We start from the raw sequence: 16,142 nt of genomic DNA, 5'->3' as shown, positions 1-16,142 counted from the left end.
CCTCCTGGCAAAGGCAACGGGATGCACGGGCATGCAGGAGCAGTGGCAGCTGAGGAAGTCCCGCGCCTCTGATGCTATATAATACAATTCACATTAATTCAATATCCTTTTTTTGGCTTTCCACAGAAAATACAACAACAGGCTGCCTGATTTCACATCAAGTCTCTGTGCTTCAGGAGCTGGCAAAGCAACCCATGTGTTTAACCTCATATTAAACGAGCAAAGGAGAAGGGAAACACCATGCAGGGAGCAGGGTGAAAAGTGTCTATCCACATCACAGATCCTGAGGCAAGCCCACATGCCCTCCTCCTCCACTCCGCTGCCCTACAGCCAACCCAGTAGCATCGACCCCAGGCCAGCCCACCTCCTGCCTGGCCTTCCCCACAGCCCCTCTCCCACATGAGAAAAAGTGTCTGGTTCTTACCCCAAACTCTTTGCCACAGCACCCTTGGGCCAGGTTACGCAGCAGTGTGTGATTACACAGCACACACACATTCACCACACTGGTTTTCTCCCATTGCTACAGTATTTCTGACTTACCAAGACGACACCCCTCTGCCATCAACCTTTGTGAACCCCCCTATCTCGGCTCTGTTCGATACATGGTATTTTACATTCTTTCCACCAGAAAGCCACCCCCAACACAAACCCGACCCGATGCACACATAACACTCAAACCCTCGCGAGGTCAAGCCATTCCTACAAACACCACTGTGCCCAACGGTTGCACAACGTGAGGATCTAAGAGAGTCCCACATCCAAGGTGATGTAAATGACCAATAGTGTCATCTTTGGTTTGATTTTCCCCAAAACCACTCCCCTCATGTAACAGCCCGAGGACACAATTATCATCGAGAACAGTCGGTGAGCTGTCAATCTATTAGCAGTGCAGTAACACAGCAGCGCCCACAACATCCCCCACAACGGGATCCCCCTGAGGTACCCCTCCACCCCGGCTCATCCTTTATAACATACCAACAACATTTTTAACATATGCAGTCTTACTTCCCACTTGCATTCACCGCTGTGTTGGTTCCATGCAGGCTTTAATTCCTAGAAATTCAGGTACATTTGGACAGCACAAATTAGGAAGCTAATTAGTGATGTTTTTACCTGCTGGGAAGAGGCAATCAAACAGCTCAGGCTGCAAATACCAAACCCCTGCACAGTCAGCCGGCAGGCTGCCACCACGCAGGGACATAGGACCTTTCAAGTCACCTCGAGCTTACAGTGCTGAATGCTCACATTAAGATTTGGGGTAATCACTTCTGGACCCATCTGTTGGTGGAACCTGCTGACCTTTCCCAAATCTGTCCCTTAATCCAAGTGTGCCCTGATTTCTGTTAATTATTTTAAGGGAAGGAACATACAACCCAGCCCACAGAGGCCAGGGCAGGATGGGTGTGCTCAAACCCAGCAGGCAAGCAGCAGCCCGGCTGTAGGCAGAGCACCGGCAGCAATAACAAAAGGTGTTTGCAGAAGGAAACCCAGATCTCTGGATAGCTCCCCTGCCTGCACAAGTGACTCAGCCTTTTCAAGGCACTTAACTCGGGCAGTGAACTGCCTCTGATCTTATAAATGCATTACTGCCAGCTTCGCCACAAGGATCTAGGAAACATGCTTCAAATCCTGCCACGCCAACCCTCGGACACGCACAGGGGCTGTGCAGAGGAGAGGGACCCCAGGTTATGCACGAGAGGTGCCATGGGCACATTCACCAAGGGGAAAGGAAGTGCCCGAGTTTTACTGTCCCTAGGTCTTTTCATCAGGACACGAACATGCTGTTGGTTTCGCCTTGAATATTTTGCTCACAGAAGGCAGTGCAGAGGTGCCCCTCGGGCTCTGCCGTGCAAAGGCATCATTTGAGTTGCCATTATTATGCTGATGACACGCTGATTTGTGCCCAGATCCCAGATGACCCTGGAAAAGCAATTTCCTGTTTGATGAGGTGCCGGAGTGACACCGAGCCTGGGATGTCTGAGACTCTCCTGAAGCTCTGATTAACATTTCACTCCTGGCTGTTCGTCTCCGCAGCTGTATCGCACAGCCAGACGTTTGGATGTGCAGCCTTGGGCTCTCCTGGGATCCAGAACCTTCTGCAGCTACCATTTGGCTTGAACCAGACACACATAAGATGTTTTGGGTTTTTTTTCTCTCTCCTGTCATCTCTGAAACACAAAGAGGCTATCTCCAGGGAAGAGGAGTTTTTAATTAATGCCACTGGCATGCCTTGTTTGGATCAGGGTAATTCCCTCCTCGCAGCCCCCCCAGACTGCTTGCCATGCATTGCTACACCACCAGCAAAATCCTGCAGCTGAAACCCTCCCCGGTTCCCAACGGGAACCAGAGCACATTACATCAGCACAGACATCTATGCAACGCTCCTAATGAAGTTTCAGATTGATTTTCCTCCTCAAGGTTATCTGTGATGGTACCTCCAGGCACATTAGGAAACTGATGGTTTAGAACAGTTTGCTCTAACAGGCTTTCCACACAGCAATCCCTTTCAGGAAGGCTGAGCTATTAAGGACCAGAACCTGAAAAAAAATATACACTTACCAATGGATAAGAACAGCATTACCTACGTAACAGATGCCGAGTACATGTATGGTGAAGAGTCACAAAATCCCTTCTAAAGTCTACCTGGCTTTGCGTCAGTTTGCATGGCCATGAGAAAGCCTCTCCCATGCAAAGACCTTCAGGAAGATTTCCTAAGGAGAGAAAATCCTGCTCACAGCCCCCACCACCTCCTCCTCCTCCTCTGGGTTCCTCCTCAGCAAAACAAACCCCAGAGTATCCCCGTCCTCCACAGTACAGGCACGGAGCGAACACCACAGAGGGGAAGGGGCGAGGTGACCCGAGATGGCAGCTGGAAGCAGAGGAGACAGATAAGGATAAAGAAGAGAAAATGATCAAGAAGTAAATTTCTCAGTGTTGGAGCTTTACAGACCAGAAAAGGAAAGGAAAAAAAACCACAACTGAAATGGATCTTGGGAAAAAAATAAAGATATAGGGTAAAAGATGGCAGAATGCCAGAAGCCAAAACACAACAAAAAAAATCACAGGTTAAGAGCAAAAAATGTTGTCAGAGGACAAAGCCACATGGGGAAGGACTGTGAGAACCCAGAAGCCTGCTGCACTGCTGAGCCTTCCCTCGGAAGGCGGCGGGATGGACAAATGCCCATCACGGCATCCGTCACCATGTCCTCAGCTCCAGTGACCTGCGGGTGGTGGCATCCTGCCTCCAGCCAGGCTGTGCCCAGGGCGTCCCTCCTGCAGACACAGGCAAACTGCCAGCTTGACCCCCAGTAACCCAGCCACATTCATCATCCCTGTGTATCACTCCTTTAATTAAGCAGCTGCTAAGCTTTTGGACAGTTAAAAAAAAAGAACAAAAAAGGAAAAAAACCCTGACAACATCCACTTCCATATTTACTTTCCCATGACTGTGTCACAGACACAGACCCCGTCCCACACCGATGCTCACAGCCTTCAGTCAGCCATTGTGTCGGCTCTCTCTGAGCCAAGCCTCTGCCTGGTCACTTTTACATCTGTCCAGTGCTTCATGCCTGTACAAGAGATGGCTGCTGGGAGTATTTTCAATAATACACTGTGCTACCAAACGCAAAGCACGATACCTGTTCCCCAGGGACGGCTCCTTCTCAGGGCTGCAACGGACAAGCCAAGGAACAAAGGTGCCAAGGACAAACGTGGTACAGGCGTAACTGGAGGCCCCCAACGCCATAACCACCTGGCTGCACAGCAGAACCCAACGTAGCACCCCCCGAAAGAAATGCCCCGAATGGCTCATTAAATGAATTTCCAATTCCTTTCTCTCTTTTCCTTCCCAACCAAGGCACAGTAAGAACAGAGCAGTACTTGTTGCAGGCTTATCCCCGAGACGGCAATCAGAAATTGCAGAGAGCTGCCATAGGAAGGCTACTCCATTTGTGAAGCATGTACCATTTTGAACGTACAAAGCTGACAGCTCCTTAAATGACTTGTCAGTCTAGTGCACTCACAGTACAAAGTTAAAAAAGCAAGTCCAATACACAGCCCCTCTACTATAAAAATGGCTTAATTTGAGAGGAGAAGGAATTTTTCTGCTATTTTCCCAGTACAACCAGAATTTTTTTTTTCTTTCGCAGAACGATCTCCAAGCTCTCATTACTGCTGGTCTAAAACATTTACTCCTGCCCACTCAAATCTGCCGAAAGAGAAATGAATCATATGTCAATAAAACTTGAGGTCCTGAACATGTGTTTCAAAATTAATCTCAACGGCGAAATGTGTGAATCTGAGCCCAGCGACAGCAAGGCCTGCCAGCTTCATTCATGGTAATTAAGCAAAGCCACACACATTTAAGGGGATATTTAAGGAGCGCAGAGTGTTCCTATGGGGACTGGACTCAAGAGCTACTCCACGAGCAGCTACTGCACTTTAGAAACACATTAACCACTCCACAAGAAAAAGCCTCCTGGAACCACCAGGGATCCAGAAGCTGGCAGTACCTGCACGGGCATTCTCTCCAAGGAGCAAGTCCTGCTCAGCTGCTGGCTCTGGCGATGGACCGGACAGCAGCTCCCCCCTGCCTCTGCTTTGGACTCAATCCCATCAAGTGCTCAGCACACGATCCAAGCTAAAAGAGCACTTCTGCACAGATACTGCCCTTTGCCTCAACCTTAGCATCAAGTGTTGCATTGTGCTGATTCCTCAAGGCTAGAGGCAGCACGCCGCTCGCCTGTATCCGGGTTCTCTGATGACCTGTTCTGCACATCACCAGTTACACCCCAGGTCAGTTTTCAGGCTGCCAGCTAACAAGCAATGCCGCGAAGTGTTAACAAAGATATTTTGCTACTAATGACCATGGGCCTTCCCCCATTGAGAAGCCGTACATCACATCTCCCAGCCCTAAGGAGCTCACTCTGGTCCAGCCCAGCGGAGCTGATGGAGCCATCGGCTGCAGAAGCTACGCCATGGCTCAGCCTGGAAGAAGCCCCCCTGTCCCTGTTGGCACCGCACACACCCAGAGACTGCTGCCATCCCCCACCTTTTTTACCAGGGCTCACTCTTGCCGAGCCCCGTACCGCAGCAGCGTCCCAGCTCTGGGCTTGATGGGGCTCAGCACGAGGGTGGGACAAGGACTCAGCACCTGCCTGTATCAGCCCCCTGCATGGCAACGGCTTCCAGGCAGATACAGCAAGTGCAAAACAGATGTCCACCTCAGCTGACACCATTCAGGCCACTGTCCCTGCTCCTCCACAAACCTCGCCCCATCCCACCTCCCAGCAGCACGAAGAGAAAACCTTCTCCACAGCTCCTACCATCTGGATTCCCTTTCCTCCTTCTCTCCAGCTCATCATGTTTCTGTGCATAAATGCCAGTAAAAAAAAAATTAAAAAATAAATCACTTATTTTGTGCCTTTCATCTTTACATATCACATCCACTACCATCTATTTTTCTCTCCCTCCTGTTACTGGTTTACCAAGCACCTGCTTCAGTGTTTTCTCCAATGCGATCTCTATCGCTGGGGGTGCTGCTGCCAGCTGCCGCCCAGCGTCAGAGCCCCAGGGCAGCCAAACCAGCCGGGAACATTTTCATCGACTAATGATCAGAACTGCACCATGGCAGCTTTGCATCATCGCTCTCCAGAATCCGAGGACACCTTCTGCAAAATGAAATGCTATTGCACGTAGATTTTTTTTTTTGTCCCCATCCATCACAATCTCACAACACAAAGTGCACTTCAGCAGACTCGGGTTCAATCCAACAGGAAGCTAATAAAGGCTGTCTGTCCCTCAACTAATCAAGCAAAAAAGTGAGACGTATAAAAAAAATTGTCAACATGTCAGACCTATTATTCCACAGGCAGAATCTTCCGACTAGCAATCAAAAAAAAAGCCTCAAAAATTTCTAGGACTTATTTTAACCCCTTCATCAATGCATCTACCTTTAATCACTACTAAGAGAAAACGCACCTATTCAATGAACTTTAAAAACCTTATCACTCAGAAAACAAGGGAAGATGTGATACCAAACATCTTCCCTGGATGTCCCAGTACAAGTACCGTTCTCTTTGCAGCTGCAGTCTGTCAGCTAAGGCCAAAAGCACAGGGAAATATGAAAAGACCAAAACAAGGCACTTCACTGATCAAGGTGCAAAGGACTTTTTGCTTAAATTAAGTTTTGCCTTTATCTGGTTGCTATCATACGGAAAAGGGCTTGTAAGGTTACACCTGCCCACTCAAAGGGAGTTTTTTCTTTTTCTCCTTTCTTTTATAAATATGAGAAACTACAATTTCTGTATGAATATTTTATCTGGAATCCTGGTGAAGCAGACAGCACTGCTGAAAACAGCAGCAGCTTTCAACAAAACTTTGGAGAGGGAGGGAGGGAGAGCTGGCTCCAAACTTGGCACACAAAGGCAGAGATGATCTTGTCTAATCAAGGTCTGTATTAGCTGTGTAATGAATCCATCCTACTAATAAGAGATACATCATACCGAGAAGTATTTATCATGCAAAACCAGAGGGGAGGGGCAGGGAATGTAAGGGTGCATGGTGTGAATGACGGGAGGCTAACGGGATGTACAGAGAAGAGCTCTGTCCTCAGAGACACAATGCAGAGCCCCTGATGAACCAGGAATACCAAGGAGAAAAGAATCGTAAATAAACATTTTGGGAAAAAGGCTCAGGCAGAGAGGGAAGCCCAGGAACATCTATCCTTGTTCAGTTTCCTCATGAGCCACGTCCTAACACAGCTGTCCCCTCAGCCCCCCACGGCCACTTCACCGAGCAGAGCAGATCCCACTGACATGGGGACACATCCTCCACAAAGCCACGCTCAGGGACCCCATGATTTTCACTTGTGCACAACTTTCAAACTTTCCCTTTTGCATGAACAATGTTCAGGCTAAACCCATAACACTCTGACTTCTATTACAGCAAATCCAGTCGCCTCCCTTGCAATTATCAGAGGTCTCGAAGGTCTGCAGAAGGTCTGAGCAAGAGGTAGAAGTGCTCTCAGCCCCCTGCACACAGAGAGGGGACAAAGCAGAGCCAGAGACCCGGACAACCTCACATATAAACAATGCTCGGTGGATTTTACTTACACGAGTGTTTGATCACAAGTTTCCCCTCCAAATCAGACTCTCGCTCACGCTGTAAATCAGCGGTGGGGTCAGTGATTTACTGCTCATCTTGTCCAATACTTCTGGCTACGCCACCCTTTGTGTACACACAAAATCAAAGAAACCATGAACCACCCAAGTTCACACAGGATTTTGATTCAGCAAAGGCTCTAAAACTTAGAAACTGGAATCCCAGAGCTGGTGAGGAACTGGGAGAAGCAATTGTGTTATACCAGCCTTGAGTGGCACTCCTGTCCTTAGCACAATTGTTTGAGTTACGCTCATGGCAAGCTCTTAGCTTGGCTTCTTACAGGGCCCTACACCTCTAGCTATGTGGGTGACATGGCTACTAGCAACTTTGGTAGCTAATGGCTGTTCCTGGTTGTGAAGTTCAGATTTTCCCACTGAACAGCTTTTTTCCTGGCTGGACATAAGGTGGCACTGACCTGGACCCTATCCTGAGAACAGACATGGAAGCACACAGACCCTCTGCACCTTCTCCTCCCATCCCATCGGATGGTTGAATCTAGTCCAAGACACCTGCTCAAACTTGCATGCAATGTGCTGCTGATGTCTGACAAAATCTATGAAAAATTTATTTCCTTCAGGGACATGATGAAAATAAATCTACCGCTACCTTGCAATTTTTTGCTCATGCATCATACCATAAGTCTGTAGAGATTTTGTCTTCTATACACTTTCCTAAATCAAATCATTGCTGAACTGGCAGCAGTGGTTCCCCTTGTGTCCCTGAAGCACCGTCATGTTAACAACCACGGGAGCCACCCAAATGGGACACTGTCACTGCAGTGTCTGGGAATGGATGCAGGTCACTGCAGTGACAAGACAGATCTTCCAAAAGGCGCAGACTTCCAAAGCAGTCTTGATTTGTTCTCATTAGAGTTGACACAGGATCCTTTGTCATGCCACCTCCTTTGAATATGAAAGAGGATGGTTCCTCTACCTCACTGTATTAGTTATAGGACCAGTTACAGGCCCCACATTATTTCAGTCCAGCATGTATTAGTAAGATGACAATGACTAATTAGAAGCTGCATTACTTGCCAACACGCAAAGGAACCACACACAAAAAAAAAAAACCAAAAAAAAATCACAGAAAAATTGTGGCAATAATCCGATAAATTCTGTTACCTGAGAACTAGGCACAAGGGCTTTCCACCAGTGTCCGCCTTTCACAAGGTCTACATCGCTCAAGGGCATTGACACTTTGCCAATAACACAGTGGCGTGAGAATTTGTCAAAATCCACTACGGTTAAAAGCAGAGTTCTTCTCTGGGCTTCTAAAAAGGGGATTTCAAATGTGTACCTCTCTTCAAACACCGGGTTCTGTGTTTTGCGTTTCACTCCGGTCTGCTTGGAGTTCTTCTGATCAGGAAGAAGGCAGATCTTCACGTAGGGGTTGGAGTGAGCCATGTCTTGCCTTGAACCGTCGTAAGAAATTGGAGGAGGCAGATCTTTAGCCTCGATGACTCGTACTATTAGATAATTATGCAACAGGTCGTACTGAGTGCTAAAATGCAGCATGCCCAGCTGATACCTCGATAAGATCTCCTCGTCCGTCAGGGAGTCCATATCATCGCTATTCGAGTCAAGGGAGTACAGTCTTGGTTCAAATTTTCTAAAATAGTCATCTGGGGTATAGGTTTTTCGCAGGATAGTTGGTTGAACTATTTCTTTCTTAGCTCCTATTATTCCAAACTCGATAGGTTTAATGTCGATTAACGGAGAACTTGGCCTCCTCGACTCTAAACCTAAAGGAGAGAAACGCACAAATACAACTGTCAGAAACTCAACCGAAGCCATGACAGGTGCAAGTCAACTTGCGCTTCTCTGGGTAAAGCTACTCAGTGTCTGCGCAACGCCCAGCACAGCATGCTCCCCAGTGGGACTTTTCACCATTACATCGCCAACAATCAATAGCACCCTTAGTTACGCTGAAGTGCAAGCTCAGCTTCTCCCTCCTGCCCATTTTCACATGCAATTACCATGCAGATGCCTCAGCAAGAATAACAGCGCTGCCCCCTTCCACTGTGTTCCTGCAGAACAGGATGAGATTTTAATCAATGTACCTTCAACTTGACTTGATTCCCTGTCTAAAAGATGAAAGAGCAAGCACTACAGTTTGATTTTCTTTCCCACAAGAATTACATTAATGTTGGAAGGACGACCTTACTTGAAATCCGCCTCGTGAGGCTGTAAGTGGACCGTGATGCATCTGAAGACGACCGCCTTCTGTCAGGGGAAACATCCTGAAGAGTGGGAGGCAGCTCGCTGATTGTATTATCAGAGTCCCCATCTTTGTCCTCATTTTGGCTGCTTATCCTGTTACAATGAGAGACCTTTGGGTGATTCAGCCCACTAAAAGGAGTATATACAGAATAAAAATGCCCTCTGATATCCTGGGTCTGATCTCGGGTGCACACCCCTGGATGCTGCAGGATATCTCCTGATCTATTTGGCAAGCAAAGGGCCGCGCAACTGACTTCAGACCTATGTAAAGAACAGATTCTTTATCTTTCTGCCTGTCTTTCAAACAGAGATATATCAGTGTTAGAGTACAACACAGGCCACATGGGCATGTGTGACTCACATCTTGATCAGGAGTATTATATTTGTCTTTAAGAAAAAAGAAAGGGAATAAAATACCCACAAACCACAAAACCCAAGCAGTAGCTTATTGCTGTAAATTCACAGCTACACTTTGGAAGCACGGCCTTTGCTGGGAATGAACCAGCACGGGAAACCACCACGCTCACTCATCCCTAGCCTACCACACACCTTCCAGCGAAGCATTGCTTTGCAGGTACACCACTGAGGTTTCAAAACTCAATCTTATAAATACAACTAATTAACAGCTATTTATTGACATGCCTTTCTAAATAATTGGCTGCTTTTTATCCACTTCTATAAATCAGAGGTGATTCTCACAAGATAGTAATTCTACTGCCCAGGGGTCCCGGTGGGAGCAGGGAAGTCTGCAGGATCTAAATAACAAAGTGAGTTGCAGTGAGAGCTGGGGGATCTTCGAGAAGACTCAACAGAAGACTAGCACCATAAAGAAGTCCACGTGTAATTCCCATTTCAGTTTGTTTGTGTACACATATATACAAACACACGCACTCACACATGCTGTTTTCATATAAAAGAACACTCTGGTTAAAACCATCAATGTGGCTCACAAAAAAACTCAGGACCTCCCAGCCTTGACTGGAAGAAGAGCAAGAGCAGAGAGTAACCACCACAGGAGAGAAAGTCTCCAACTGCCTGTTCAGAGGGGAGCGGCTGCAATGGGAAGGAAAGCATACAATGGTACGTGAGGCGAAGTGCATCATGCAAAATAAGCCTTTTGGTTAATCCATGAGACAGTACACCAAAAAACAGCAGCAGATCACAAGGAAAGCGTCAGTGTGAAATGAGCAAAGCAAAGGGGAACAAACACTCAGTTTTGCTCCTGATTCACCCTTTGTATGATCATGGCTTGGATGGGTATAAACAAAATCTCTTGAATCATTTGCTTTAGTAACCAGTGACTGGAGTAGAGCAACAAATATATTCTGCAAAAAGCAGTCAACTCGCAGAAAAGGCTCCCCAAATAGAAAAGAGATTTAAACAGGAAATCCTTCTCCAAACCCACAAAGTTCACAGCAAGACGCATGCAAATCTCACCAACCCCCTCACACCACTCATCCACATAAAAAAAAAAAAAAAAATCTGCCAATAATCAGAACCAAACCCTATGCTAAAAGGGGCATATGATATTTGCACAACTCTGCAGCCCATTAAAGGTTGTGCAAATCATGCAGTTTGACATATCATCTGTACTTGGAACACAAATAGCTTTTTCATGCCTAAATGCAGGTCTGCAAAGTCATAGGTAGCATTCAGACATACTTGTGTTTGAGAAGCAAATCCACAGAACAAGGAGAAGGCAGGGTGAAAAGGGAGTCAGGAAGAGAGGCACTAAGGATGTTCTACAAGGGGTAAACGTAACAGTGAGCTAATGACATACAGATGACCTTTAGTAAGGAAATTGCTACTGAGCCACAACAATTTCTCCTCAAACAAACTTTGGCTCTGGTAAAGCAGCTCTGTTGCTGTTTAATCCGAACCTTTGGGAAGAGGAGTCGTGTCCTGGCTCGGTTCAGTCTCACAGAGTATGCACCGTTTATCTTTGGGGTTTACGTAGAATATTTCATAACAGGCAGCTTCAACATACACCCTCGTTCCCAGCCCACTTCTGCAAAGACCAGGATGCAAGTGCTCCTCGTGAAATAACAAGAAGCCACCATACATTCAGGTCAATACCAACAGACTCCAGTAAGAATTTTTTTTCCTAAATTGCCACTGCAAAAAATTCAGAAAGCAAGAAAAATCAACAGTCTCCCAAGAGGAAGGGCTTAAGCTTGCGGCTTTAATGTCCCCTCCTGAATTTCCAGGACAACGAGGTGTCTCAGAGCTGCCAAAGGGGAAACCTATGGGAAAAAATAAAGGATGGATTGTTAAGCACGGGCATTCAGACGTTTGCTAATTGGCAAATGAAGACCATAAAAGCAGCCTTCCCCTGGGGACTGGGTGGGGAGGTAAGGAAGGAGCAAACTACATTCTGCATTACACCAGTGTCCTGGGCCCATGAAGAAGAGGCAATATGCAAAGATCTCAGCTGAAAACCTAGATCTATTTTTAAAACACCTTCAGACTGTGAGCAGGCAATACAATAAATTGATTTGTTCCCAAATTCAATGCATGCATCTAAATGCAGAAAATGGTGGTGTCAAATCCGTTTTCCATTTTAGGAGTTTCCACTGAATCCAGGAGTCCCCTTTTCAAAAATAAAAAATAAAAAAAAAAAACAACAAAAGGCAAGGGGTCACACACAGGTCTTGGAGCACTTAAAAACATACCCATTACACACCTTGTTCTGAGACCAATTCCAAACCCTTCCTCTGCTCACACATCTAACTCCAGACATTGTTTCCCACCTCCAAAAATGCACAAGGAGATTGAGAGTATGACATCAGCATAGTGAAAGGAGAAATCTTCTCTGGGTTCTGAATTCTGAGACACTCCTCTCACGGGTCCTCCTCTTGGGTCCCTGCTGCCCCTCTCAGGCACTCCCCTGGGAACCCGCCTTCTCAGCACTGGAGCAGAACAGGGAGACCCCAACTGCACCAGGTCACCTGGAGCTGGAAGGAAAGATGGATATGTGACCGAGGCTGGGGTCCCAGGGACCCTACCCAGGGCTGCTAGGACGAGCAGGTGCAGCGTGAAGCGCAGCATGGCTGAAGAACTGGGCTTTTTTCAGTGTGCGTTGTCTTCTGTTTACGGCCATTCCAGCAAGTTAATCGTACAGGCTTTCAGATGGAGCAGGACTGAATACAGGCCACAGAGTGTTTTACGAGTCCAAAGGTCTCCATGTTCTCTGCCTGTGGTGAAGTTCAGCTCATCTGCAAAGTCACCACTCAGTGCTTACAGTGCCCCTTCAGCCAGACAGAAGGACCCAGCAGTCAAAACCCACATCATGCACCTCCCACCCGGCACCCCCAAACACACACAATGTCCCTTCTGCTCCTCAGCACGAGAGAAACTCTGAAGCACTCTCTCCCAACAAGCCTAGCTACTTGTTCCCAAGCATGTAATTGTCCCTGCAGCAATCTTTCTACTGTAGCCTCATCACTGTGCTCTCCTGTGCACAACGCTTTCCTATTTAGCATTGATTTTGTTTCCATTTCCCATTAATTGCAGGTGAATCCATTTCTGGGCATGTATCAGGCTCTTAAATATGCTGCTCTGCATTTAAAAATCACTCTAACACAGCTTGAACATCTCTATTTTTATTGCTTCAGTATTAATTACCATCCTATTCTACCTGGATTCAAAAGAGTATACGGACAAGACTGTGATTCAAACACGCGTGAATGTGTTTCATGCAGCACCAAGACATGGACCTTCCAGACCCGACACAGAATAACAGTAGATAAGATCAACTGCATGTCCCAGTGCCTAGGTACCAAACTCTGAGCACCTCATGATGCACTAAATGGGCATCTCCTGTGCCACAGCCTCTGGGCACACTGCAGCTGTGTCCCCCAAATGCTCTGCTCTCGCAGAAGACAGCCCAGCCCAGCCCAGCGCGGCCACTGGAAGCCAGGAGACCTCTGCTCCCTTCTGGGTTTCAACAGTGCCTCCACAGGGTCACCTCTGTGCTGCAGATGCCCAAACGAGAGGGAGTAAAACAGGGAAGGCTTCACTGACGTTCTTCATAACAGATTCGCAAACATGCTAATCAAAGCCCCAGATACAACCTGGTGCTGTTCCTTCATGATTCAAGAGTAAAATCTTAAAGAGTACTAAGATGATGCAGGAGATCAAGTCTTGCTCAACGAAACTTTAAATTAATTTCCCCTTTAGAGCATGTCTGAGGTACACCTTTCATCTGCCTATACGATAACCACCTTCACACTAGGATGAGAAAAATTTCAAAACAACCTCATCAGCATTTCAGTAAGTTGAAGTGCTCCAAAGGGCTGGTCCATTTGAAGAGGAAACAGGACTGAAGATGAAATGCATCTTTAGGAGAGGGTGCAAAGCCAAACCAGTTGTCAGCTTCCTATACCAGTTTACAAAATAACTTCTGTCTTATCCATCAAAAAAGTGTTTACAAATACTAACCTTACCCTTTGAGCTAACAGGGCTGCCCTTTTTCACCTCACCATTGAGCAGCCTACGTTCCCACCCTCAGCAGGAGGTTCCTCCTTTCTACGTGGCATCCTCCGAACGTCCCATTGCCATTTCCTATCAGCACTCACCACAGCCGAGCAGCCCTGCTCCTGAGTTAAAGCTAGGAAACCGTGCATCTAAACTTACAGCCAGGCTGGAGTCTGAGCAGGAAAAGGTCCCAGGATTTCAACTTCATCTTCATTTGTTTGACAACAGCTACAGTCGAAACACTTCTGACAACAATTTCTACAAGTCCACCGGCACAGCAAGAGATCCGAGATTCTAGCGAGCAGACCCTGAAGCCATTGAAAACCAAAGTACAAGATTACAACCCATCAATAGCTATTGAGAAAGAACATTCAGCTGTATTTATGTTTGTGTTTCTGCAACAGAACATTAAGAACTGTATTTATTCCATCTATATCAACAGACAAGTGCTATGCAGTTACCAGCCCAACTTCACTGATGCCATAACAAGGCAGGAAATAAGCATTCACTGCAGGTATTTTTCCCCTAGTAGCGATGTATTATTATGTAGGTTGGCAAGAGGGTGATTTACAAAACACTATGGCGTAGCAATATGCTGGAGTGGAAACTTGTTTATCACACATCAACAAACTAATAGATCAGCAAATGTACAGCAGAAGGAATTAAAAACAGAAGGTAAGTGAAAACTCTGATTTAATCCAGCAAGGGTCTATTTAATTGGAAAATCTTAACACAGCAATGTGAACACATTTTGTCCCTGAGATGTATCAGCACGTCATATTTGTATGATCCATACACATGCAGCATGACAACCCCATAAACTTGCCACTAAAGTGATTAGCAAAAGCACGCTATCCACACGCCTCCCCTCTCCTATGATGATTAATTTAATGAAGAACCTTCAACTATTTTTTTTTTAAAGAAGTTACTTGACCCAGAAAAGTATTTAATTTCTTAGGTTTCCATGGTGGCACTGGCAGCATCACCTCCAGCAGCACTCCTCTGTGACGACACGGGGTGTGAGCCCCCATCAGAGGGGCAGCAGGCTGCAGCCCTCCTTCCATGCCATCCCTACAGCCTTTCCTTCACTCCAAAGCTCTGCTTGCTTCAGGAGCAGAAAGCCAAAACTTCACCCATTTCCCACCCACCCCAGCTCCAACTTGTGCGGTTCGTTAGAAGGCTCATTAGGCAGCAGAAGGGCACTGCTAGTAAAGGGCATCACTCCATAGCCACAGGAGGGGACACGCTGCTGCAAGAGTGCAGCACGGACACATCCAGGGTCCAGTCACTTTACCATTGCAGGTGACCTTGAAATGTCCCTAAGAAGCTGAGGAAATAAAGCATGTGAGAAGTTCTTCATGGATATCCCCTCAAAATACTTGGGAGCTCTGCAGCATTCACGAGTGTGCAGATACCAGGGCACTGTCCCACCACGCAAATGGGTTTCCTCTGAGGAACGCAGAAAAGCCTCCACAGGAATATTTCTTTTTGCTCCAGTAAAACACACAGTTTTTCTATAAACAAAAATCTGAATTTTGAAAAAAATAAACCCCAAAAACTACCAGCTCAAAATGCGGTGCATTGCTTATATCTAGGGCATCAGTAAAGAGTCAGAAAATAGGAGACAATCCCCTCAGGACGGAGCAAGGAGACAGAGCAGAGAGTGAATCATCAAATTAACTCACCTCATTTATTGGTTCCAACTGTCCTTTTAGACATCCAGGATGAAGCAAAGGGGAACAAAATGAAAAAGACAAAAACAGGTTAGCAATGCTCAAATAACTTTAAATTTTCTGCCAGGACATGCCCTGGCCTGGGATGAGCTTGGATTTCTGGGAAGACAGCACCTTGTAGATGTCAGAGGAAGGAGCAGTCTCCTGACCAGGCTTCAGCTGTTCCCAGTCCTTCCCCACCAAGCTCCCTCTGCTCCTCCCTCCCCAAGAGCAAAACTCCCAAATTCATCCTGGAGCACGCAAATCCTGCTCGTGCCCCTTGCTAATGGGGTATCACATGCAACCACTGATTTTCCTTTCTTTAATAACCTGTCTCTAATTGCAGCAACTACTTGCTGCTGACAGCAAACCATATGCACATTTTCCAGTTAGATGCCACAGTGGAAAAAAAGGCTTTCCTCCAGATTCAGTCCACATAAACATAGTTTCAATGCCAACTCGTAAAAAGCAGCATTTCTAGGAAGGGCCGCAGACTCGGAATACTCCCCACTATGTACACATCACTTGAGGCAGCTGGGCATCTTCAGCCTCATCCTCAGATGCGACTTGAAGA

The 16,142-nt window shown here is 46.6% G+C and overlaps 1 protein-coding gene across 1 annotated transcript in view; it reads right to left on the bottom strand.

Moving 5' to 3' along the window:
* Positions 1 to 15,564, bottom strand: part of SYT17 (synaptotagmin XVII) — a gene marked incomplete at its 5' end in the record, with an annotated part of 32,372 nt that extends 16,808 nt beyond the window's left edge. The window contains 4 exons of the mRNA XM_010084268.1: positions 8,283 to 8,902; positions 9,325 to 9,473; positions 14,016 to 14,164; positions 15,542 to 15,564. Of these exons, the coding sequence (XP_010082570.1) occupies positions 8,283 to 8,902; positions 9,325 to 9,473; positions 14,016 to 14,164; positions 15,542 to 15,564 (941 nt within the window). The remainder of the gene's footprint in view (positions 1 to 8,282; positions 8,903 to 9,324; positions 9,474 to 14,015; positions 14,165 to 15,541) is intronic.
* Between the last annotated feature and the right edge of the window lie 578 nt (positions 15,565 to 16,142).

The sequence above is a fragment of the Pterocles gutturalis genome, unplaced genomic scaffold, assembly GCF_000699245.1.
Source record: "Pterocles gutturalis isolate BGI_N339 unplaced genomic scaffold, ASM69924v1 scaffold37820, whole genome shotgun sequence".
Classification (NCBI taxonomy): Eukaryota; Metazoa; Chordata; class Aves; order Pterocliformes; family Pteroclidae; genus Pterocles; species Pterocles gutturalis.
The sequence above is the reverse complement of the archived record's forward strand: the minus strand, read 5'-3'. Positions and strand labels throughout refer to the sequence as shown.